This window comes from Pipistrellus hanaki, assembly GCF_964339955.1.
Source record: "Pipistrellus hanaki genome assembly, chromosome: 18".
Taxonomy (NCBI): domain Eukaryota; kingdom Metazoa; phylum Chordata; class Mammalia; order Chiroptera; family Vespertilionidae; genus Pipistrellus; species Pipistrellus hanaki.
In genome coordinates, this window is record NC_140520.1 from 22358014 (window position 1) to 22369182 (window position 11169).

Genomic DNA, 11169 nt, shown 5'->3' on the forward strand with positions numbered 1-11169 from the left:
AGGAAGGGAGATAGAGAGTTAGAAACATCGATGAGAGAGAGTCATCGATCAGCTGCCTCTTGCACACCCCCTACTGGGGATATGCTTGCAACCAAGGTACATGCCCTTGACCGGAATCAAACCCGGGACCCTTCAGTCCCCAAGCCGACGCTCTATCCGTTGAGCCAAACCGGTCTCGGCATCAACGAGAAGGTTTTATATTTGAACAAAAACTTAGAGGAGGAGAGTGAATTAGACATGGGGATAGGTGTGGACAGGCCTTCCAGGAAGAGATAACATTCAGTACAAAAATGCTAAAACCAAAGCAAGGTGGTCAGTGAGATTAGTTAAGAATGAGTTAGAAAGATGTGTGTTTGGAGAGTGACGGGGAAAGATAGCAGACCATGAAGGTCTTGAAAGCCATTATAATGTCATTATCAAACAAAATTATCTGACTTATGTCTGGCTTCTATCTCAAAAGGACCGCTTTGGCTATTCTGTTGAGGATTGAGCATTGGGGCCAGTAATTCAGATAAAAGATGCCAGTGGCTTATATCAGGGTCGTACATGGGGAAAAGTGGTTGGTCCTAGTTATATTTGGAAGATAGAGAGCTCCAAAAACATTTGCTGACATAGATGGGATGTGTAAAGAAAGAAGGATCAAGCATTAGCCCAAGGTTTCTGACCTAAGAGACTGGAACAAGGGAAGCACTATATGTATTTAGTGTTATCTAGGGGCCGTACTTCACTTATCCTCCCACTGTTGGGCAAATATTAAAGAAGGTAAAAATGTAGCAGCATGGCTACCCATGTGGAGGCAACATGATGCTGGAGAAAGAGTAGAAAAAGAGTGCTATTTAGCTGCCACCATCTCCAGGGTTAGCCTTTGAGTCTTGCTCCTCTTCTTCCTTTTGTTCTTACTCCCTTATCCCCAGAATAACAAGAATTGCCCTGGCTGGCTCACTTGCCCAGACCTGAAAGAATTGTGCCATAGATTTCATGGAAGTCAGTTTCATGGCAGTAGCTCCATTATTAAAATGACAGCGGGGATGATGCTGATGCTGATAGAGTTTGTAACATTTGCCGTTGCTGCAGAGTTCATAGAGGAGGAGGATGTGTCACTGACGATGGCCTCAGTGTCAGGAGGATGGCCTTAGTCACACAGCCATGTAAGCTGTTGACATCTTTTTTGAGCTAAAATATTTCTGAAGCTATCTGCCAAACTGTATCCAAAAAAAACCAAATGCATTCCGTGCAATTGAGTGATTGTAATTGGAAAACCTCTGGCAATGGAAAACTTCATCCCTTGCAAACTGATGCTACCTTTACATATATTGAAATATGGGACATATAAATAAGTAAAATAATATAATTCTCTATAAAAATAAGTCCCTTTATCCCAGTTCTTAGTCTGTTACATCAAATCCTAAATAATTACTTTAAATGTCTTTGTTTTACCAAAATTTGTGTTATCATTTAAAAATAAAATTGGTAATGAAGAAATATGTAATGCATTCCTTTGTGTCCTTAGGATATTTTTGAGCAATCTGAGATGATTTGAAATGCTTTAGAAATGAATGAGAATTGTACCAAAAAGTGTATATTTCACAGTATCATTAAATATATATTGAGGGACCATTACTGATGTCTCAGGGGATAATATTATAAAATTTAGACTTCAATCTTTTTAAAGAAACACTTTCAAAACTGAGTTTTCATTCTCTTTCTCAGTCATGTATAGATTACTTTCACAACTATTGCCTAACACAAAGCAGAGATTATTCATTTAATTTTGATTAAATCTAATTCTTTAACATGACTTGTAAACCTTCATAATTTATCATATTTCCACCTATTTTCCCAGATTTGTCTCTCATTCCCTTTCTCTTGAACTATCCTGAACTTTTCTTAGTTCTAATATGTCATGGTTGTCTGTCTCACCATCTCAGCTCTTATGTGTGATTGATTGCTCTATCTGGAACAAGAGTATATACATTCACTTATTTTCTTATTTACTTAACAACTATTATGGAGCAAATGTGTGCCTTTAAAATAGTCATTGCAAGCATATTAAACAATTTCTCGATTTCTGACAGTTACTCTCTACATATTAGTAGCAACTCAAATTCATTTTTCATTTGACTTCTAGTTGTAGCAATAAGGGCTGCATTTCCACTTCCACAACAAATAGAGAGAGCCATCTTCATTACCCTTTGAGAGTTACAAATTGGTTCATGTCTCTTTTCCAAAGACCCAATGGTTCAAAGCAAAAATATTTTGAAATAGAAAAACTGGGAAATCCAATTATTTTGCCATCATCCAAAAACAAGATACATTTCTGCTGTGATCAAATCCCTCAATTCCTTTATTTTTTTTTTTATAGCAAAACTAATCTGATCAGTTGTTCTCTCACTTTTCTATTTAATTTGCTATCTTATTTCTCAGTGGTAGGATTATTGACAAATTTAACTATATATATATATATATATATATATATATATATATATATATATATATATTGTTATACTGAAATAGAATCTCTATATAATTGTCAATTAAGAAAGTACATGTTTAAAAAACTAGCATAACATTATCTTCTTATGTAATAAGGTAGACCCATGAAGTAAAACATTGTTAGATCATGGGCTTATTTTTCCAAATAATTTTTATTTAGCCCTGAAAACATTTTAATTACAGTAAAGTATATAGGTGACAGTTATCTCTACACAAATATTTCTTTACTCTATGTTTCTAAAACCACAAATAGGAATAATATCAGCTCCATTTCAGAGTAAAGAAAAATTTTCATTTTAAAATATTTTACAGCTGAAACCGGTTTGGCTCAGTGGATAGAGCGTCAATCTGGAGACTGAAGGGTCCCAGGTTCGATTCTGGTCAAGGTCATGTACATTGGTTGCAGGCACATCCCCAGTGTCGGGGATGGGTGTGCAGGAGGCAGCTGGTTAATGTTTCTCTCTCATCAAGGTTTCTAGCTCTCTATCCCTCTCCCTTCCTCTCTGTAAAAAAAATCAATAGAATATATTTTAAAAAATATTTTACAAATATTGACAACTGTACAAGTACTACTTTACAAAGGTAGTGAGTTTTTAGTTCTGAGTGCCACCTCTCTTTTTATTGATAGTCTTTTTTTCTTTGGTTAACAACTGCATTTCAAAACACAGCTCTATTAAAAGTGTCTAACACCAAAGTTCTGTTTAGCTCTTTAAAAAAAATGTTTCCATTACAAATTTTAGGCACCTTAAAGAAACTGTTGATAATTTTATTGCATTCAATTATTTCTGTATTGTTGGGGAGGAAATTTAAAAAGCCATTTAAGAGAAGGAAATAGTTTGTGGGTAATTGTTTTCTTTAGAAGTGGGAAGGAGCTCTTAAGGAAATGCATATTTAGGAATCTCATTTAGTTGATGGCAAATTTGCTTCCAATCTCCATTAGTATATGTTTGAAGGAAATAGAGTTCATGGAATTATGCAGTCAGCAGATTAGTGAGCACTTGTCCTTGCCTTTGGTACAGTCCAGAGGCCTCTGCAAGTGGACTCAGAAAGTCTCAAGTTGCTACATGTTCTCCATGTCACTTAAGCCTCTTAAGAAAGTCCCCCAGGCCCTGGTCAGTTTGGCTCAGTGTATAGAGCATCAGCCTGTGGACTGGGGGTCCCGGGTTCGATTCCGGTCAAGGGCATGTACTGTGGTTGCGGGCACATCCCCAGTGGAGGTGTGCAAGAGGCAGCTGATTGATGATTCTCTCTTATCAATGTTTCTAACTCTCTATTTCTCTCTCTTCCTCTCTGTAAAAAATCAATAAAATATATAATTTTTAAAAGTCCCTTAGCCTTTGAAGATCAGTTTTTCATTTGTAAAATGGAGATAATGGTGCCTTTCTTGTAAGTTTGCTATTAGCAATGTGACACAACATATATGAAAAGGCTTTGTAAACTAGAAACTACAAAAATCAGTTACAATATTTATCATGAGTTCAAAGATTCTCATAACAGTTTATACAAAAAAATAGTTGAATATATATTTTGTGTTCTTGTTTCCTTTCCACGTGCACATGTGATAAATCCTTTATTAGGTTATAAGCTCCTAACCTAATTAAATAAAGACTTTTGCACAGTGAGCATACCATCTCCTCCTTCCACGTTGTTCTCTGGATTATGTGTGACTAATGGACACTCAAAAGGTTTTATTGACAGATACTCTCTTCCTCAGTTCCAATAACAAGCAAATAGTCACTACTGTCAAAAGTCTCTTTTTGTTTATTCGCTGTCTAAACCTCCCTATTGTAATCCATTCCTTTTCCCACATATTCTATCCTCTAAAGTCATGAAGAACTGACAGGTCAACATTGACATAATAAAAGTCTGTATTATTGTTACCAAACTCTCTTCAGACACAAGACAGAATCCTTGGTTTTCTATCTAAATCTGTCTCTCTTGCAAACCCCAAAACAAACAGAATTAACTGCACCCTCAGCCCCAGGAAGAAGAAGGAGTGTTTCCTGGCTCAGGAAAAATTCCTATAACCAAGAAGTTCCAGAGGGAAGTCCATCCCCATCTGGGCAAGAGAAGGGAATACAGAACACCCATATAAAATGGCTAGAGGAAATACGAACAGAGACAAAAGGAAGGATAAGGCTGAAGACATCAGAAGCAAAAGAAAGTGAAAGTACAGTGTTCCCAAGGCTCTGTCTGATTTTCCTTTAAAATTGATAAAATGCTCTGGTCTACCCTGATGCTTAACAAAAAGTATTTACTAGCTAAGTGGGTAAGTTGGCATTCGCTCCTAATGAAATGCCTTTCAAAGCTGAAGGGATGGTGAGGAAAGGATGGCTACCTCTCAGTCCCCCTCCTTGGATCCTATACGTGTGCCTACCCATCTGCCCTTGGCTCAAAGCAAGTCTGTATTCTTTCTGTGAGTTTTTTTAATAAGCGGACCCAGTTCAACACATCTTTTAGGTTTAGAGAGAATGTTTTTAGTGTAAGACACCTCTCGCAGTCTTTGCCGATATGACGTGGCTTTCACTAAAGAGCCCTAGAAGAGCTCCCGGTAAACACGTGTGCCCGCAGCCAGCTCCGGCGGCACACCCTGCATTTCAGCACCGCCGCCTCTGGATAGCGCCCTGTTGACCGCCCGGTTCGCCTCCCACGGTCACTCATCCATCCCACAACCCACTCGTTCTCCTCTTCTCCTTTCCCTCAGTGCCAGAAAAAAAAAAGAAAAGAAAAGCACCCCCAACTTCTAATCCCTCGTTAAGCCTGCTTCCGCGTCCCTCCCTCAGGGTCTGAACGTGCACACCCCGCGCCTATGAGTCTGGCCGGAGCCGCAGCAAAGCCGCTTGGGCTGGAGATCTCCGACAGCCATCGATCCCCTTTCTCTCGGCCCTGCTAACCCCAAACCAGCAGCCAAGAGCCGGCTCGCTCCCTCTCTCTCCAAGCCCAAAGCCTCCAAGAAACAAACGGCGTGATGGTGTTCTCTCTCTCTCTCTCACCCACCCCAAATCGCGGGAGCGAGCGCAAGCGCAAGCGCGCGCACACACACACACACACACACACACACACTCATATACACACACTCGCACGCCGCAAGCCTCCCAGGTGCCATCGCCGCCCTGGGAAGAACGTCAGCCAACTTAGGTCCAGATCCAGCAACACCAGCTGGGCAAGGCCTCTGGCAGCGGCCGCCCCGCCCCCACCCGGGCAGCGGGTCCCCCCAGCCAAGCCCAAGCTGGCCAGCCCGCCCCCCTCCTCTGCCCCATTCATTCAACCACCCACCTCCCGCGGGCAAAACACAGCGCACCACCCTCAAACATTTCCTCCTTGCCCCCCCACCCACCCACCCACCACCCAAGCCCTAAACGAACCAGCTCCTGGTTGTTGCGAGTGTAATGTTTGTATCTCGGATGCATCTACATCATTTAACTCCTTCGAGCTTTCCGCCCAGCCTAAACAAACCGCACGTTATCTCCAACCCCCCCCCCTCCTCCTCTCCTCCTCCTCCTCCTTCTCGCTTCTCGGTGCCCCAACCTCTGCCCCCATCCCGATCCTCATAAGCCGAGGAGCCAAACCACCGCACAGCCGCACCCAAGTTCTCCAACCTCGACCTCCCATCCAGCCCAAACCAACACTCACCTTTGCCCCCTCCCCTCCCCCACCTCCTCCCCCCCCCCACACACACACATACCCCCCACACCCGGCCCCCACCCCGAGTGCCGGGTCTGGTCCGAGCAAGTGACGCCTGGAAAGCGCAGTTTGCATCCCCTCCCCGGAGCCGGGAATAGAGGGCTGACCTCCGACCAGCGGGATCCGCTAGCGGACCCCTCCGAGCGGCCACGCACCTCCCGGTTCAGTCGCCCTGGAAAATACCGGCGCCGGGACCGGAGAGAGGCGGAAGCAGCCTCGGGGGTGGGCGGGAGGACTCACCGAACATCTGAATGTGCCCTTTGGTGATGGGGTTGAAGCTGCCGCAGGCCAGCAAGATAACGTGGGTCTTGGTGGTCTCGGTCATGGTACGGGCGGGTTCCTCGAGCTGGCCCAGGGGGTCCGCTTCTCTTTTTGTGTCTCGATGTCTGCAGAGGGAGAAAGGAAGGCGAGGCTCCGGCGTTGGATGCTGTGGACTCCAAGGAGCCGCTCCAGACGCAAACCGCGTCACTCCCCGCCTCCCCTTAACGCTTGCATCCCCGGCGAGATCCGAGGCTGCTTTTGTACTGCTCTGTTCGGTCCTTCCCTTTTCTTTCTAGCTCTCTGTTCGTGCCTCTCGACCTTCCTTGCTCTCGCCCCTACCCTACCTCATTCCATCCCGCATTTTTAAAAAATTTTTAATTCTATCAAGACAAAATGTGCTACCTACGTCCAGAAACATGAATACTTACAACAGGGTGTGAGCTCCTTCTCTTATCTCCTTCTGATTTAGTGAACTGTGTCTTTCTCTCTTCCTAAGATTTTAAGTGAGAAATGACTACTGTTCATTTCAGGACTGTTTACTTCCGCCTTTGTGTTGCCCCTTAACGATGTGATGATTTTGAACTACTAGGACTGAGCCCAAGAAATAGGGAGGCCCCAATCTGTCCGCCCTTCCCTTTTGTGGGTTGAAGCAATGAGATCAGATTGGGAGAACGTAAATGGGGCACAATGAGCTAAAGTTGTCTTGGAAAATGTCTGTGATCTTACATAAGATGCCAAGAAATGAGGCAAAGATGTGCGCATTCAACAACTTTCTTGAGTGTTTAATGCTGTGTTTAGACTTGGTTACAAAATCGGCTGATAAAGCCAGGCCCCGGTCTTCACCGAGTGTACATTCCACTGAAAGGAAACGGACAATACACAACAGATGAAGAAAATACCAGATGGCAGTTGTGCAATGCTCAGTCCTTGAATGTAATTGACTCTCCGACTGAGAGGGGAAGAAAGGGGAGCGCTTTACATCTAGTAGTTAGAGAAGGCCCTCTGGGCAGGGAAATTTTAAACTGAAACCTAAAAGACAAGGAGTTGCTGGTACCAATATTTTGGGGCAGGTAAGAGTTTATAGTGCCAGTGTGGCTAGAGTACTACCATGTTTCCCCGAAAATAAGACATCCTCCGAAAATAAGACCTACTTACAGGTTTCCTTCTGAGTGAAATATAAGGCATCCCCCGAAAATAAGGCCCCCCTAGGCTCTGTCTCAGAATGAAAATTAATTTCACCAGGAAATTCAGGAATTGGATTGTTATGATGATGCTCCAGAAGATGATGACATGATTGTCATTGAATAAGTGAGTAAATTCTTGATACTGTAGGATTCACAGTTTGTCTCGTTTGTGTTGACAACTACTGTACTACCGTACCGTATACAGGTAATAAGTTTCCTTTATTTTCATTTAACAATAAATGTGTACCGTATTCTTCATGGAAAAATAAGACATCCCCTGAAAATAAGACCTAGCACATCTTTGGGAGCAAAAATTAATATAAGACACTGTCTTATTTTCGGGGAAACAGGGTAGTATATGAAAAAGGGGGAAACTCTAAGAGAGATGATTGGACTTGTGAGCAGGATCCAATAAAGTAGGGCTTCTAAGTTAAAAAGGTAGGGTTTGGAATAATTTAGAGAGGAATGAAATAAGGAAAGCATTGGAGACCTTCCACGTGGGGGAAGCAGAATGCTTTGAGGTGCCAGCACGCTGGGCCCCAACCTCTCAGAGGACAGAATTGCCTTTGTCTATGTATCTTTATTTGGCTGTTATTCATCTACCACTTAATGTCTTTTGTAATAAGTGGGGTATCTAGTAGTGGTGGAGGGAAGGGGAGAACAACCCATTGAAGCTTTTAAGCAGAGCAGTGATTCATAATTTACACTTTTATAAGACAGTTCTGGCTGCTAGGTGGGAAATAGGAAGACAAGGAAAGCATTTAGGAAAACCTGCTGGCAGTCTAAGCAAATGGAATGGTCTTTGGACTGGGATTTATGTAGGTGACGTTGATGGAAGCAAAGGGTCTCGGGATAAGTCTTGTAAATAAAATTTTTGAGCTTTGCAAAGAGATTGAATTTGGAAGATGAGGGAAAGAGAAATCTAGAACGATGTCTAGAAATTTGGCTAATGGAAGTGAAGAGGTAAGACAGAAAGATGGGAAGAGACAGGGTGAAAAGCGAGCACGTGTTCTATTCTGACATAATAGATAGACCTAATAACTTCTTTTTTTAAACTAGCCTTTAAAAATTGAGATAGTGATTGACATATATCATTGTATTAATCTCAGGTGTACATAGTAAGTCTGAACATAGAACTCCACAAATACAAATATTTTACCTTTCCTAGGCTTCAAGATTTTTGGGTAAATTGCTTATCCAAGAGTATATATAATAGGTGTACCATAAATACTTGTTAAATCATTCTGACTAGCAAATTAACCCTAACATGTATAAAATTTCTAGTTTAAATACAAGGGTCCTGAGAATTAGTGTACAATCAAGAAGTTTGCATCTTCCCTGATATGGAATTATTGGGTCAGAAAGAGCAAGATGTGAAAGGGAGGCTGACTTGGGATGAAATAATGACACTAGCTGGGCAATTAACATGATTATAGTTAAGCAATAAATAGTTATTGAGATCTGCCATGTGTCAGGTACTTGACTTAGGGGCTTTGAACAAAATGAAGTCCCTGCTTTAGTATTACTCACATTTTAGAGGATAAAGCAGATCATAAAACAATGACTAAACTTAATGGTAATAAATACCATAATGAGAAGGAAGCAGGTTAAGAAGAAAAGGAAAGGGAAATTCTCCATTATTTAAGGTGATCAGGAATGGTTTCTTTGATAACAAGGTATCTGAGCAAGGGCCTGGAGGAAGTGAAGAAATGTTTCACTTGCTAATTGTATGGCTTTGAACTAGAGCTGCTATATTACATGCCCTGTGTACTATATATACAGGTGTATAGTATGTATCAAATAGGACCATGTGTGAGTAAATGACTTTTTTTCTTTTACACATATTGTCAGTTTTAGGCCAAACTCCACAGGTATTATGTTCAAAATATGTATTTCTGTGTGTTTTTAGATTTTTTTATTATTATTTTTAATCCTCACTCGAGGATATTTTTTCATTGATTTTTAGAGAGAGTGGAAGAGGGAAAGACAGAAAGAAATATCAATTGTGAGAGGAACATATAGATTGGTTGCCTCCAGTATGCACTCCTCCCACCCCTACCCCAGGGCCCAAGCCTGCGAGGAGCCTGGAACCCTGGTACTTGCCCTTGACCAGAATCGAATCCAGGACTCTTTGGTCCGCAGGCCGACACTATCCACTCAGCCAAACCATCCAGGACAATTTGGAGTTTGTTATTGATGACTTTGTCAAGGATGTTTCTGGAAGTTACAATCTTAGAAGGCAATAAATTGGAAAACAAATAGCCAAAAAACATACTAAAAACAAATTAATTTTCAGTTAAGATTCTGAGGCTGACTTATAAGATATAGAAATAGGAATGTCACGTCTCTTGCATAATACATGTACCTGAATATATAGAGTGAGCTATTCTCAGTAGGGCTTATTTTAACTTAGGTAACATAATTGGGTCCAATATTTCAACTTTCCAACAGCTGGATAATTGCTTTAGGCTGAAAAAGAACCAGAGTTGTTCTTTCATAGCCTAAATCTTGCAATCTGCTCCAGCTAGTTCAATTTCCAAATGGCTCAAGGCAGACAGTCCAACCCAGAACTTTCCCTGCTATAAATATCTGTTCTGATGGGCAGGCTTAAGTGTCTATTGGGTCTTTTATGAAATGTGCATATGTAAAATCTAGCAGTGTGGGTACTGATGCTCACTTATCCCCCTGTTTACCTCACTTGGATTAATCATCCATTTACATTATAAATCAGGGTAAAACCATTTCATGCTTATGAAGCTGGGTTCCATTATAGGAAGAGCAAAAAGGCACACACCTAGATGTGGTTTCCTCAGTTCCTGAGATAAAGTCAGATATTAAATATTTATTTTATGTTTTCCTGGTTAAAAAAAAATATTACTCTGGGAAACAACTCTGAGAAATCCCATGACTCTTTAGGATGCTCTATATTTGCATAGTTCTCTCTCTTTTGCTTTCTCTACTTCAAGACAAACATCTTCAGGGAATAGGATATATAAAGAAAAGTTCTATCAGAAAGAATTACAATGAATAAGAAGTCAAAGTATTCCTTTAAATGACATGTGAGAATATCTCTGCCTCCTTCCTTTAAGTCACCAGAATGAAAAACATGTCTAGCTCACAGGAGTCTTCAATAAAGGATAGGGAACTTAAAAGACAAAAGTTTTGTGGGGGGGTTTTTTTATTACTATTATTATTACATTAATACCTCACAATTTGATCACAATTCAAAATCCTAGAATTTTAATCCCATGACTCCCTAAATCTATGAAATGTAGAAATTAACAGTGGTGCAGACGAGCTTCTCTAAAAACTTGCCAATAATAACCAATTTCAGTGGAAATGGAGGCATAAAAAAAATATGCACCAGTTGGACCTGTTAACTTCAGTCTTCACAACCCATATCCATTCTGTTGCTATATTTGAAGTGGCTGAAGGTCGGTAGCTGTACATGTTTAGATTTTATGAGTTTCTTGTATGATTTGGGACCATTTCAGAAATCTATAGCAGACACCCTATTTAAACTAATTTAAGCCAAAAAGAACTTGTT

At 41.1% G+C, this 11169-nt stretch overlaps 1 protein-coding gene across 1 annotated transcript in view; it reads right to left on the reverse strand.

Annotated features, from left to right (window-relative positions):
- Window positions 1-6881, reverse strand: part of NMNAT2 (nicotinamide nucleotide adenylyltransferase 2) — a 97593-nt gene extending 90712 nt beyond the window's left edge. The window contains exons 1-2 of the mRNA XM_084866600.1: window positions 6867-6881; window positions 6418-6563 (exon numbers count right to left, since the gene is read on the reverse strand). Of these exons, the coding sequence (XP_084722726.1) occupies window positions 6418-6502 (85 nt within the window). The 5' untranslated portion in view covers window positions 6503-6563; window positions 6867-6881. The remainder of the gene's footprint in view (window positions 1-6417; window positions 6564-6866) is intronic.
- Between the last annotated feature and the right edge of the window lie 4288 nt (window positions 6882-11169).